This window comes from Suncus etruscus, chromosome 10 (genome assembly GCF_024139225.1).
Source record: "Suncus etruscus isolate mSunEtr1 chromosome 10, mSunEtr1.pri.cur, whole genome shotgun sequence".
In the NCBI taxonomy this organism is placed as follows: Eukaryota; Metazoa; Chordata; class Mammalia; order Eulipotyphla; family Soricidae; genus Suncus; species Suncus etruscus.
The window spans coordinates 99444617-99459704 of NC_064857.1; the positions used below are offsets into that span (position 1 = coordinate 99444617).

Genomic DNA, 15088 nt, shown 5'->3' on the forward strand with positions numbered 1-15088 from the left:
GATCTCTATCGAATGGACGATCTTGTCCTCTCGGGGTTCTTCTTGCCCTGTCGCCCAGGTGCCCTGTCTGCCTGCTTCTTTCTCTTTCTGCTATACTATCCCCTACTACTGCAGCCAAAATTCTAGTTAAATTTCTCTCTTGTCGGCGATCACGCCGGTTCTCTCTGTCCTCTATCTCTTTCTTTTCTCTTTCCTTTTTCTCCTCCTCTGTTTCTCTCTTGTGGAACACTTTCTCTGCCTCCTTCACTAAGTCTCGCAACGAATAATCTTGAAGTCCCTCTAGCCTCTGTAGCTTACATTTTATATCTGTGGCTGACTGCCCAATAAAGGCCATTGCTATGGCCGCCTGTTGTCCCTCTGAAGCTGGATCAAAAGGAGTGTACCTCCTATAAGCTTCCATTAGGCGTTCCAGGAAAACCGAGGGCGGTTCAACTGGACCTTGGACAACCTCTCTTACCTTAGCCAGATTCGTGGGGCGTCTTGCAGCCCCTCTTAGACCAGCAATGAGAGCCCGGCGGTAGACGGTGAGGCGCTCCCTACCTTCTGCGGTATTGAAGTCCCAGGTTGGCCTGGTCAGTGGAAACCCTTCATCTATGAGGTTAGGGAGATTAGTGGGAGTCCCATCGGCCCCCGGGACGTTTTTCCTGGCTTCTAGGAGGACTCTTTCTCTTTCCTCTGTCGTGAAGAGGACCTGGAGCAGTTGTTGACAGTCGTCCCAGGTGGGCTGATGCGAAAACATGAGAGACTCGAGGAGTCCCGTCAGGGCAGAGGGATTATCTGAAAAGGTGGGGTGCATAGTCTTCCAATTATATAGATCTGCCGAGGAAAAAGGCCAGTACTGTAAAGGGGGAAGCTGGTCATCTCCTGGCGGGGGCCCCATTGCCCGAAGGGGGAGGGCAAGAGACCGTGACTCGGAGGGGCGAACAGTTTCTGGACTGCGGCCCTTCCGGCTCCGGGTTCCCCCTGCTGGTCCCGGTTCGCGTGGACCGGCCGCCGGGGGTTGCCCCACAGCGACGTGTGGCACGTTAGGTTGTGCCGGCTGGGGAGAGGATTGAGGTTGGGAGTACGGAGGGGGGGAGAAGTCAAGAAGAAGATCATTGTCTATCTCAGGGTAGAGGGGCGGGGGAGCTGAAGGTCGGGGGGGAACAGGCAAGTTGGGCTCGGGGTCTGAGGCTACTGCCATTATAGTGGAAGTTGGCTCAGGGCGGCCAAATATCCAGGGCTTGACCCACACTGGTGGATTCTGGACGAGGTCCTGCCAGACGAGAATGTAGGGTATTTGGTCCGGGTGTCCCCCTTCAGACTGAAAAATGACCTTTCTTACTGCGGAAATAAGAGAGAGGTTAAAGACACCTTCTGGCGGCCAGCCGACTCCAAAGGTTGGCCATTCAGAGGTGCAGAAGGTCTGCCAGGGGCCCTTCCGTACCCCGACAGACAGATTGTGAGCCCTAGCTTTTACGTCAGTCCAGTGGTTAAGGGTTAGAGTCAAAGGAGTCGTCACGGTCTGTCCCATCTTAGTCCTAATTTCAAGGAAAACTGACACAGAAGTTACAATCAAGAGACAAATGACCCAGAACAAGCGCCGTTCCCGCGTTGCCCAAAGGCACTTCAAAGAGTCGGATGGCAGGGGCCTCCGCCGCCAGCCTAGTTCAATGAGGAAGCTATTCTCCTCGCGACTCTCCAGACCAGGGGGGTACACCAGGCGTCCCTGGTCGTCCCCGCTTCCTCCCGGGACGTCTCCCAGGGTGATCGGACGGTGGACACCCGGACACGTCTGTCTTTATCCACGAAACCTCAGACTTGCTGAGCGTCCGTAAAGCCGAAACTGCGATCGCGCCAAACCTCAGAGAAAAGTACAGCCAGAAGCAAACGAACCCAGACTAAGTAGACACAGACACAGACACAAGAGCTCACCTCCAAGTGGGTCTGGGGTCTCTGGGTGGTCGCAAATCTCCCGGCCGAGCCCCCAAATGAAAGAACTCCCCCGCAGGGGAAGTCCGCTCCAGGCTCAGGATATGCGCGCACCCAAAGAGACTCGAAGACCAGACTTGCTGTAATAACACGAGGGATTTTAATATCTCAGCATGCTGGAGACCGAATCTCATAACTCAGGACCGAGTAGAGAAGATTCGGCCCCCCTTTAGCATTCAGCAAAGCTTTTATAGGGTAAAAAGTCTATACATATCATGGGAACACACCTGCCAGGAAGGAGGCATTTCTCCTTATCTCCCGCCACAAAAGAAGTTATGCGTCAGAGCCCAGGAAAGAGGCATTTTGTTTTCCCTGTGTAACAGATGGGGCAGTGTTTGCCCCTGGGGTCATGTGCGTATCTTTGTCCTTCCCCTGACGGCATATGTCTAATTTAAAATGAGGGTCTTCCGCGAATTGTGGTGGTTAGTTCAAAGGAAGGGGAGTTAGGGAGTGGGGGAGTGGGAAGGTTCCCAGGGAAAGGAAGGGGAGCTAGGGAGTGGGGGAGTGGAAAGGTTCCCAGGGAAAGGAAGGGGAGCCAGGGAGTGGGGGAGTGGAGGAAAGGGAAAAGTGGAAAGGTTCCCAGTGAGCTTGAATGAAGTGTAAATTAAGGCACTTTAAGGAATTAGCTTAGTTGGGATCTTTCTTAAGGCACTTAATTAAAGTGTAAATTAGGGAAGTTAGAGTGCTTAGCCGGGAGCTTTCTTTAGGAACTTAGAGAAGCTTAGGGCTTGGCTTAATTCTCTTAGGAAGTGCAAGTTAGGGAGGGTGCCTAGTTTTTTCTTCTGTTTGCTATTTTCCAGTTCTTACTTATATTTATTATTTTCTTCACACCTTTTCAGATATAGAGTTATTCCACTCTCCCATATCTCCAGCATAATTGAAGCACTAACCCTGTTCCCCATTACTTCCCCTTTTTTTTTTTGGGTGGGGTGGGGTGTGTGGGGTCATACCTGGTGGCGCTCAGGGTGTTATACTCCTGGCTCCGAGCTCAGAAATTGCTCTTGGCAGGCTTGGGGACCATATGGGATGCCAGGAATCAAACTAACAGGAATAAACTACAATCAGTCCTGGGTCAGCTATGTGCTAAACTAAAGCCCTACTGCAGTGCTATTTCTCTGGCTCCTACTTCCCTTTCTTATCTTCTTCCTTCCATTTTGATTTCCTTCCTCTCTGTCCTCCCTAAGTTCGGGGTTAAGGGTAATATAGACATCCTCATTTTACTACATTACAGTCTCCAGTTATTCTATATGCCACAGATAAGTTAGAACATTCTGTGATTGTCTTTCTTCTGCCTTCACTCAGCACAATATCTTCCAGTTCCAACCAGGTTGCAGTAAATTGCACATTACTTTTTGTAGCTGCAGAGTATTCTGTATATACTTACCACATCTTTATAATCCACTCAACTGTCATTGAGTACCTAGGTTGATTCTATATTTTAGCTATTGTACTTATTGCAACAATGAATAATGGCATGCATGTCCTTATGAATGTTGTGGGGTTTTTGGGTGAGGTACTCCTGACAGTGCTTAGGGGCTACTACTCCTGGCTCTGGGCTCAGAATTCACTCCTGGTATGGAATGCTGGAGATTGAACCCTGGTTGGCCCCATGCAAGACAAATGCCCTACCAGCCATACTATTGCTCCAGTCCTTTGAATATTTTTAAGTCCTGTTATCCAATGATTTTTTTTGTTTGTTTGTTGTTTTGTTTTTGGGCCATACCCAGCAGTACCCAGGGCTTACTTTTGGCAGTGCTATACTGATTGGCTGCTTGCAAGGCAAACACCCTACCTCATGTACTGTTGCTCCAGTACCTTTATCTAGTGTTTTTATTTTTATTTATTTTTTACTATATTTGTAGGTTTTATTTTAACACATTAGCTTTTATAAACCAAATAAGTGAAAAAGAAAGGAACACGCACCAGCCCCTTCTTTGCTGCCTCAGATGCATTCTCTTAGGCTGATACTTGTTTCGGCATCTTTTTCTGTGTGTGTCCATGCATCTGTGTGCACTCACTCATATACTCAATGGAAACTTGTTCCATACTATTAGGCCCTTTCTGGCTTTGTGCATGGCGGATGTCTTTCTTCCTTTTAGGAACTCCTACTAGGGCTTGGTGTCTACGGTCTCTACCTACAAGGGCTTGGTGTCTACCATCTCTAATGAGCTCCACTTAGCTCTTCCTTACATGGGTCCTGTTCACAGTATCCACTTTGACCACACTCACAGGGCAGAGCTTTGCTTTCACCTGTGGCTCAGCATCACCCTTCTCTCTCAAGAAAGCCGAGTGATCCCCAGCATCCTGGAATATAGTTCTCCAAAGCACACCCAGGAACAATTCCTGAGTTCAGAGCTGGGAGTAACCTCTGAGCATCTCTGGATGTGGCACCCACAACAAACAACACCCCCCCCCCCAAATAAACTCCCAGTCAAGGGCCATAAACTAGGAATGGAAGCTGAGTCTAAGGGTGTGTGTGCTCAAAATTCTGGGTCTCCCAGGTTGCAGTTAAGAGCAGGTGAACCCTGGCCTTACTTGACTAGAATCACTGGCCCTGGTGGCTTTCAGTTCCCAGGAGTCAGACAGGGCACTGTGGGGCCTGGAGCTTCGGGTCTGGGACAGAATGAGCTTGTGATCTGCCAGCTTCACATCTGGAGGCAGCATAGGGTCATTTAAAACATCGTGTCTCTTAACTTCATCCACATTTTCACAGAGACTACACAAGGTAAGCGAGCTCCTTGTGTGAAGGCAGATTAGGTCCTTTCCTTTCCCCCACTTGGTATGGCGTATCCTTGGATTTTAGCTCACTCGCAGACCCCAGGATCAGCTTTCTTTAGAACAAGAACTGGCTTCCTTGAGTGTGACCCTTTACTATACCTGGCCACAATTTAAGGGCTCTGTGGGTATCACCTAAGGCATCCAGGGTTTCACACAGATGCTTTTAGGCAGGAAGGCAGGTCATAAGTGAGGTCAGCTGAGCCCAGAGCCCCTTGGATTTCACTGTCCTCTGCTTCTGCTTTTAGCAATGAGTGACATTAAATCACATTATTGCGTACACTTGACTGTTTCCAACATTGGCTTTCCAGGGCTGTTAGTTTTATTATTTTCCTGTTGTTAGATTTGGTGTTTGTTTTGTTTTGTTTTTGTTATTTGGGTCAGACCTGGCAGTGCTCAGGGGTTACACCTGGTTTTGTGCTCAGAAATCGCTCCTGGCAGGCTCAGGAGACCATGTGTGATGCCAGGAATCAAACCTTGGTCCATCTGGGGTTCGCTGCATACAATATAGCCTTACGCCGTGCTATCTCTCCGGCCCCTGCTGTTAAATTTTTAAAATGGAATCTTTATAAGATACATAGCTACAGAGTTCTTTCTGACCGAGTTTCATTCAGCCATGTAATGTTCCAACACTGTCTCTTCACCAGTGCATGTTTGTTGATTTATTTTTTTTCTCTTTAGTTCACACTCACCCATGCTCAGTCCTTACTTCTCACTCTGAGCTCAGAAATCACTCCTGGTGGGCTCTCTCTTGCTCTCTCGCTCTCTCTCGCTCTCCCTCTCTCGCTCGCTTTCCCTCTCTCGCTCGCTCTCTCTTCTCTCTCCCTCTCTCTCCCCCTCTTTCTCTCTCTTCTCTCTCTCTCCTCTCTCTCCCCTTTCTCTCCCCCCCCCACTCTTCCCATCCCTCTTCCAAACCCCCCTTATCAACACAGTGCCAAAAATATAAAACAAAACAAAAAAGTAAGGGGAAAACAGGACTTGGAGAGATAGCCCAGTGGCATGGGATGCCAGAGAATCCAACCAAAGGTCTGGGGTTGACAACAGACTTTGCATACATGTTGGCAAAAGTCACCTCTGAGCACAGTCAGGAGTAGGCCCTGAGCACTGCAGGGTGTAGCTCAAACAAAGGGAAAAATGGAGTGGTGGGGGAGAGTCAGTGAGGGGTCAGTCCTGGCAAAAACTGGTTCGATTTTGCTTCCTCTGTCCAGCTCCTTTTTCTGATAACCTCTTCTCTCAGACTTGAGCTGTTCAAGGAGCATAACTGGCCTCTCCATTGAGGTGAGAAGCACCAGCCTAGAGCCTGCTGCTCCTGAGTTTACCCTGATACAGTTTTTGGTTGGAGGCTTTCACCGAGCCGGCTATAGTACCAAGATTTAGAAATATTTTGCTTCTAAAAAATTTAAAAAAGACATTTGAGGTTATGACTCAGGATTACTGACTCTTTGCTATTTATATAAAAGACTTAGGCCAGAGAGATAGTGAGCACAAGCTTTGCATACAGGAGGCCTGAGGTTAATCTCCAAATACCACCTAGTCCCTGAGCACTGCTTGGAGTGACCCTGCCTCCAAACTCTGAGCTGAATATAGTGTCTGATAATCTCCAAGTGTCCCTCCACCAAATAAACCAGATTTCTAGGCCTTTCCAATCGGCTATAGTACCTGACACTTTATAAAAGAATATCTTGATACATTCAAAATAGGAAAGATGTAATCTAAGAGTTAACGTTGTACCCTAGAAATTTATTAGGTTGAATTAGCCTTCCTCTTGGCTCTGTACTTCAGGATTACTACAGGCAAGGTTTGGGGGACCACCTGGGATAACTGTGTGTTAGGCTGGTGGATTATCATTCCAGCCTCCAGAGATAACTTCTTTGGGTTCTTTGACTTAGCACTTAGCACTCTACTGCTTCTTAATTTGGTGGTGCTTACCATGGAAAATATGATCATCTTTGTTTAAAATAATCCCATTTGGGGCCAGAGCAATAGCACAGCAGTAGGTCATTTGCCTTGCACGCAGCAGATCCAGGATGGACCACGTTCAATCCCCAGCCCAGAAAGAAAAAAAAATCCCATTCATGCTGATAGACCTCATGCCCACAGGTGCAGGTCCTAAGTTCCATTCCCCAATTCTACATACATCCCAAGCAGTGTAGTCAGACATGGTCCCCTTGATGGAGTGGCATTTTTACATGGCTGGGAAGGAAGCTGAGAAGCTGGATCATAGGTTCTAGTAAGGAAGGGGATCACAGAAGCTCCATTCAAAAAGGGCAGGTCTGCTGGGCCAAGATCTTTCTTTGGCCTTTGAGGGATTTCACATTTATGACCTACCTACAGGTGCTGATTTGGCAATTCATTTTTTTGGGTGGGGGAGGCCACACCCAGTGACGCTCAAGGGTTACTCCTGGATATGCCCTCAGAAATCGCTCCTCGCTTGGGGGACCATATGGGACACCGGGGATCAAACAGTGGCTCATCCTAGGCTAGCACTTGCAAGGCATATGCCTTACCGCTAACACCACCGCTTCAGCCCATAAATTTGGCAATTCTTTTTTTTTTTTTTTTTTTGGTTTTTGGGTCACATCCGGCAGCACTCAGAGGTCTCAGCACTCAGCACTCCTGGCTCTATGCTCAGAAATCGCTCCTGGCAGGCTCAGGGGACCATATGGGATGCTGGGATTCGAACCACTGTCCTGCTGCATGCAAGGCAAATGCCTTACCTCCATGCTATCTCTCCGGCCCAGAATTAGGCAATTCTTGATGGCTGGTGTAAGATTTTATTTCTGGGAGAGTGAGAACAAGGAAATCTCATTTCTCCAACAGGCCTTTGAACTTTAGAGACACCGTTTTGGTCTTGTTTACTTCTCCTTTAAGCTGGAGTTTCATCTCCCACTGAACCCTTCTAGATTCTCACTGTGGAAGGATCTAGAAGGAATCTAGCAGGAATTCCTAGAGTGACCTTGTAGGTAGCTGATAAGATTAGGATCATGGGAAGAAGTTCAAATAACCTAAAGACTTGTTCAGGACACAAGACCTGCATGTTTTCCTTTTCCTTTCCTAAAGTCCTCTTACATGAAAAGGTCATTTAAAATATTTTTTTATCATCTTGAACTTTGTTTGCTACTATAATTTTCTAGTATAAACTAATCATTGATAAATAAAATTTTCTGACAGGGAGACATAAAATGGGCAATTTATTGACCTGTGCTTGGAGTACTATGAAAAAAGAGAGTTAAACAAATAAATTATATTTGACTTTCCTGACTAAACTATTAAAATTGTAAATGCCTAAAGACCAGACCAGGGGCTGATGTTTATCTCTTGGACTTTGGGGAACAGTGTACCATCTGGTTAACAGTAATACCATATGCCTTTAGCTTTTAGCTTTTCTACCTTTAAAAGCAAGAGAACAAAAATGTTCTGGTTAAGAAAACATTGAATGAGGGAGGGTAACCCACCTGAGACTGCTAACCTGTGGAACCTGACAAATAACAGGAAGTTGTGTGTCTCATTTCATACCTCTTGTTTCTCACTTAGCACGGCCTTCTCAGTCTCAGCCACAAGCAGTCACTTTCTGTTCCCAAATGTGACTTGCACCTTCTTGCCTTTTGCATAAAATCATGGCTGTTTCCACTACGTGGAGCTTACCATTTGCCTTCTCACCTCCATCACTGAGGCATTGCAGCATAAGATTAAAGGACCACCACCATGTGCACAGGAGCTGGGCCAGTGGGACTCAAAGTTGCATTTACTGTTTAGTAGCTTTGGCAAATAAATTAGTGCCTGTGTTGGTAATTGTCAAATGTAATATCTCCACCTACCGGGCTGGAGTGATAGCACAGCGGTAGGGTGATTACTTTGCACACTGCGGACCCTGGACGGACCTGAGTTCAATCCCCAGTATCCCATATGGTCCCACCAGCCTGCCAGGAGCAATTTCTGAGCGCAGAGCAAGGAGTAACTCCTGAGTGTGGTCAAAAATATATATCCCCACCTACCTCAATGACTTTCTGTGAGGAGTATGTCAACTGTGTAGAACAAGGACTGTTTATTGAAAACTCTATATGTTGATGGTTGTCATTATCTTCTGAAGACTGGCACATCCTGTAAAGCCAACATTAGATTTGGGGTCTGCAGACCTAGATTTCATGCGTACCCCACCACTTAGGATTCAGATGCCTTGGATGGCTAACTTCTTTAAATGTCAGTATTTTCTCTGCACTACAGCATACCACATGCTGGCTGGATGAATCCTGTGTTCTCTTTGTGTTGGATTAATCAGCCTTCTCCAAACCCTTATGGCCTATCAGCCTTCACCCTCAACCTTGAAGGCTTCCTCTTTTACATGTCAAAAGACCACCTGGGTGGGAAGAACTTCTTTTTTTATTTGTTTCTTTGGGCCTCACCTGGTAGCATTAAGGGGTTACTCCTGGCTCTGCACTGCTCAGAAATCACTTCTGGCTCAGGGGACCATATGGGATGCTGGGGATTGAACCTGTGCATGTTCTGGGTCAGCCATGTGCAAGGCAAATGCCCTACCACTGTGCTACCACTCCAGCCCTGGGAAGAACTTACAGTTAGGGCCTTTACCATAACCTATTTTCCACCCATGAGGAGAATTATAAGAACATGAAGAGAATGTTCCTATCTGCCCAATAAATAATGCAGCGCTAGCCATCTCTTGCTCTTGCTCTATGTGGTAGGAAGGTCCCCAAATTCCTGTTTGATCTCTCTCCTGCCTGGTTTGGATTTTTTTTTTCAGCAGCGTCTATGCTTCAGAACTGCTTCCCCTTTCCCTCAGGATTACTGCTTGTGGGTCACATCTTTGCAAAATGCCTGATTGAGTACTTGGCAGTTGTCAGGTATCTGAGTTGCCGTCCCTCTGCTTCATAGAACACTCTTACCGGAGGTCTTAGGTATTATAGGAGGTCTTAGGTCGTGTGTGTGTGTGTGTGTGTGTGTGTGTGTGTTTGGCTGTGCCCAGGAATCACTCCTGACAGTGCTTGGAGAACCATATGGAATGCTGGGCATTGAACCTGGATCAACTACATGCAAGACAAATGCCTTATGTGTTGTTCTGTCATTCCAGCCCCTGTGTGTGAGCTTTTTACAGAGCATGGGCTTGCTATTTTGTTGATTTACTCTTTGGTTACCTCACTAGTTTATTCATTTAACCACTTCATTCATCATTCTCTCTTTCACCCCACCCTCTCTCTCTCATTGATTCAGAAATCATTTATTGAGCTTTGGCTAAGTGTATCAGGGTCTTGGAAATCTACCATTATTTTATTTATTTATTTATTTATTTATTTATTTATTTATTTATTTAGTCACACCCAGCAGCGCTCAGGGATTCCTCCTGGCTCCACGCTCAGAAATCGCTCCTGGCAGGCTCAGGGGACCATATGGGACGCTGGGATTCGAACCAATGACCTTCTACATGAAAGGCAAATGCCTTACCTCCATGCTATCTCTCCGGCCCCGGAAATCTACCATTATTGCAACTAGAGTTAAGAGGGAAATGATGAGAACTTGAGATGTGTCTGTTATGTTAGAAGCTAAGAAAAGATAATGATTTTTTATAAAATATTTTATTTATTATGATTATGATTATTATTATTGGTTTTGGGGCTACACCTGGTGGTGCTCAGGAGTTACAACTGGCTCTGAGCTCAGAAATTGCTCTTGGCAGGCTCGGGGGACTATATGGGATGCCAGGAATCGAACTGGGGTTCTTCCTGGGTTGGCTGCATGCAAGGCAAATGCCCTACCACTGTGTTATCTCGCCAGCCCAAATAGTTTACTTTAAAAATGTAAAATTTTAGTACATATTTATTTATTGATTTATTTTGGTTTTTGGGTCATACCCGGCAGCGCTCAGGAGTTACTCCTGGCTCTATGCTCAGAAATTGCTCTGGCAGGCTCAGGGAACCATATGAGATGCCGGGATTTGAACCACCATCCTTCTGCATGCAAGGCAAACACCCTACCTCCATGCTATCTCTCTGGTCCCTTACATTTTGTATGTGTATGTGTCTGGGTGGGGGGGGGTGATCCCCTACATCTGGTGGTGCTATGAGGTCTTGGTTCTGCGCTCAGGAATCACTCTTGGCAGGCTCAGCAGACCAAATGGGATGCCAGGGATTGAACCTGGGTTAGTTGTGTGCAAGGCAAGGCCTTTTCCTGCTGTACTCTCATTGACCCTAAAGGAAATGGATTTTAGAAGCATTTAGAGAGAAGACTGGACAGTTGGGTTGGAAGGGGAAGGGAAGGGGAGGAATCAAAGATATTTTTTGAGTCATTCTGTGACTGCCCACACTGTTATGAAATGGGAAATGTGGGGTGGTCAGATTGGTTAGATAGGTTAGATCATGGAGCAGCGGGAATGTGGCAGGCTCTCTGGTTCGTTACTCAAACACATTTAAGTTTGAGGGGCCTACAGAGTGCCTGGATGGAGATGTCTAACAACTTTTTGTTTTTCTTTTGGGAACACACTCTGTTGTGCTTAGGGATTACTCCGGGCTCTCTGCACAGGGACCATTCCTGGTGGGCCTTGAGGCACCACATGAGGTGCCAGGGATTGAACCCAGGCTGCCTGTATGCAAGGCAAGTGCTTTAAGTCCTACACTATGTCCAGCCAACTAGGACCTAGTTTCTAAACTGTGAGTTGTAACACCAGATGGGTTGTGTAACTGATTATGGGCTGTGAAAAAAATCATTTGTTTTTGAGGGTACAGAGAAAGAGTTTAATGAGCTGAAAACAAGCATCTGCCTTATGTTTGATCTTTGGTACCACAGGTCCCCCTTGCACAAGTGGGAATGGATCCCCACTGCTTTCCCCAAGCACTGGGCCAGGAATGAGAGTCTGTCACCACCCACAGCTGTGGGACTTGCCAGGCCCGTTGGTGAGTCCCGAGGTAGCCTCTGATCCTAGACCCAGCCTGTAGCAGATGGGAGCAGGAATGAGGGCTAGAACTAGTCCTAGATGGAGATTCTGAATCACTTAGTGTTTGCCATCTTACTTTTCAGCTTCATCTTGTCCTGTGCTGAAGATGTTTCCAGAAGAACAGAAAGAGGTATGTCATCCCAGAGCTGAAAATAAACCAGTGCTGGTGGTACTCTCTCTCTCTCTTTTTTGTTTTGTTTTGGGGCCACACCTGGTGATGCTCAGGATAATATTACTCCTGACTATGTGCTGAGAAATCGCTTCTGGCTCAGAGGAACGTATGGGATGCTGGGGATCGAACCCAGGTCTGTCCTGGATCAGCCACATGCAAGGCAAATGCCTTACCTTCGTGCTATTGCTCTGACCCCTGTTTTTTTTTTTTTTTTTTTTTTTTTTAAATGGGCCACATCTGGTCAGAAATTGCTCCTGGCAGGCTCAGGGGTTCATATGGATGCCAGGGATCAAACCCTGGTCCATCCCAAGTTGGCAGCGTGAAAGGCAGTATCTTTATTTAAACACCTTGATTACAAATATGATTGTAGTTGGGTTTTGGTCATGTAAAGAATACCCCTCCCCCCACCAGTGCAACATTCCCATCACCAATGTCCTGAATCTCCCTCCTCCCCGCCCCACCCCCGTCTGTACTCTAGACAGGCTTTCTATTTCTCTCATTCATTAACATTATTATGATAGTACTCATGTAGTTATTTTTCTAACTGCACTCTTCACTCTTTGTGGTGAGTTTCGTGTAGTGAGTTGGAACTTCCAGCCCTCCTCTTTTGTCTCTGAGAATTATTGCAAAAATATCTTTTATTTTTCTTAAAACCCATAGATGAGTGAGACCATTCTGTGTCTTTTTCTCTCTCTGACTTATTTCATTCAGCATAATAGATTTCACATACATCCATGTATAGGAAAATTTCATGACTTCATCTCTCCTGACGCTGCATAATATTCCATTGCGTATATGTACTATAGTTTCTTTAGTCATTCATCTGTTGAAAGGCACCTTGGTTGTTTCCAGAGTCTGACTATTGTAAATAGCACTGCAATGAATATTGGTGTGAGGAAGGGATATTTGTATTATATTTTTGTGTTCCTAGGGTATATCTCTGGGAGATATGGGAGCTCAATTTCTAGTTTTTGGAGGAATCTCCATATCGCTTTCCATAAAGGTTGGACTAGATGTTGAATAAGAGTTCCTTTCTCTCCACATCGCTGCCAGCACTGCTTGTTCTCATTCTTTGTGATGTGTGCCAATCTCTGTGGCGTGAGATGGTACCTCATAGTTGTTTAGATTTGCATCTCCCTGATGATTAGTGATGTGGAGCATTTTATCACGTGCCTTTTGGTCATTTGTATTTCTTCTTTGACAAAGTGTTTGTTCATTTCTTCTCCCCATTTTTTTTAAATGTTCTAAGGAAGTGTTTTATTATATTAGCAAATAGGCAAGGATCTTGATCTTTACGTAAGCGCATTACTTACCCTGTTGTGTTCGTAGAATGATAAATTAATGTGCCAATGTCTAGCTATAGTGACCACATAAAATCATACTGAATAAGAGAGAAACATTAGGGGCCAGAGAAATCAACACTGGGGGTTGGACATAGGCTTTGGACTCAGCCAACCAGGGTTCTATTTCCAGCCTCCAATGTGATCCCCCAAGCCTTCCAGGAATGATTTGTGTGTGCAGAACTAGGAATAAACCCTGAGCATAGTCAACTGTACTCCACCCCTCGGAAAAAAAAAAGAGATAGACCAAAAAAAAAAAAGTATTTGAAAACTACCCAGCATATGAGAGAAAAGACCATAAAAAGAAACATTTTAATTTTATTTTTAAAAAGTAAAGCAGGTGTAGGAACCCAAGAACTGTTCAGAAAGCCTAGGAACCACTTCCTTTGCTATGTCTCTTGGCTCTGCTTTAAGGCTGGACAGTTTGGTTCATGAGCTGAAGATGTGAGACTGCTTGATGAGCTGGAAGCACCAGTGCTAGCCAGTACTGAGGTGGTTGGGAGGGATGTGGTGGCAGGAAATACAAATGGTGCTTAGAGTGGCCAGAGTGGTGGCGCAGCAGTAGGACATTTGCTTGCATGTGGCTTACCTAAAACGGACTACGGTTCAATCTCCGGTGTCCCATATGGTCCCCCAAGACAGGAGCAATTTCAGAATGCAGAGCCGTAGTGACCCCTGAACGTTACTGGGTGTGTCCCCCCCAAAAAAAATTGCTTAGTGTCCAACTGATCTCAACAAGCCAAAAGTTTAGTGACATTTTTCTCTTTGTTTTTGCTTTCTGGAAGACCTTTAGTCTATTTAATACATTCAGTTGAAAATGAACATACTCACTGATACAGTCACACTTTAAAATATCCTTAGAGGATTTAGAAGTGATTAATAAATTGACGTTTTGAGAAAGAAGTGGGTAGGGGGGCTGTTTTAGAAGGTAAAAAGTTCAAACTCTGCAGATTCCAAGTTCCTGTTGTACTTATTTTATTATTGCAAGTTTTTTTTTCTATGCATGACTCCAGCTGAGCCTCTCATAACTTGGAAGAAAAAAAAAAGGTGAAGTTGAGTCTGACAGGACTACCTCCCCCCACCGTAGATATATATGTATATATCCCAAAAATCCAACAATGCTTCACAAAAACATGGGCTCTGTGATGATAACAGAACAGCTTTTAAATTCAAAAGTAACAAGTCTACTTTGGTGTGTCTGCTTTCAGAAATAATTTCAATTCACTTGAGAAAAGTCAGGGACGCTTTCCAAACCTCAGTTATTACTATCTCTGTAACCTTTTTTTTTTCCTCCTTTCTTTGATCTACACTTGGAAATTTGGCAAAGTTCTTCCCGAAGACACCAACACCATGAAAAGCAAACATGTTGTCACACATGTTGTATAATTGTAAGGAGACGTATTTTTTCCACATGGTATCAGAAGATCTGAATTCACAGTTTTCCTTTGTAGTGACAATTACATCTGAACCTTTTACTTTGTGATTAATTTCTACTGCTTTTAACAGAAGATTGGGTATTCCTAAGGACCATTACCAATATTAACATCATTCCCACCAGGAACTGAATTGAAACGTTACAGTATGCTTGTCCAAAGATTTCAAATGATGCTAATGCAAAAAAGTGGTTCTGATAAGTTCAAAAATTGTAGTAATTAGGCACAGCTAGAACCAAGAGTTAGGTGCATTCTTCTGCACTAGAAATTAACCCAAGAACATGCTCCTCCATTGGTCACAGAAGGAACAATTTCTCTGTTCATTTAAAGAAGTGCAAGTTTTTGGATTTGTCATATACATTCATTCTAGCACTTACAGTCATGCTACTATTTCATGGGGAATCTTTCACATCCATTGCTTTTGTTTGTTTCTTGTTTTTACTTTTCAATCTGG

General features: G+C 45.2%; 2 protein-coding genes across 2 annotated transcripts in view; one reads left to right on the plus strand and one right to left on the minus strand.

The window, feature by feature from the left end:
• LOC126020280 (uncharacterized) overlaps window positions 1–1513 on the minus strand; it is a 34338-nt gene extending 32825 nt beyond the window's left edge. The window contains 1 exon segment of the mRNA XM_049781721.1: window positions 45–1513. Coding sequence (XP_049637678.1) covers window positions 45–1513 — 1469 coding nt within the window.
• Window positions 1–15088, plus strand: part of SNX10 (sorting nexin 10) — an 87808-nt gene that overhangs the window by 32494 nt on the left and 40226 nt on the right. The window contains exon 2 of the mRNA XM_049782009.1: window positions 11773–11819. Coding sequence (XP_049637966.1) covers window positions 11796–11819 — 24 coding nt within the window. The 5' untranslated portion in view covers window positions 11773–11795. The remainder of the gene's footprint in view (window positions 1–11772; window positions 11820–15088) is intronic.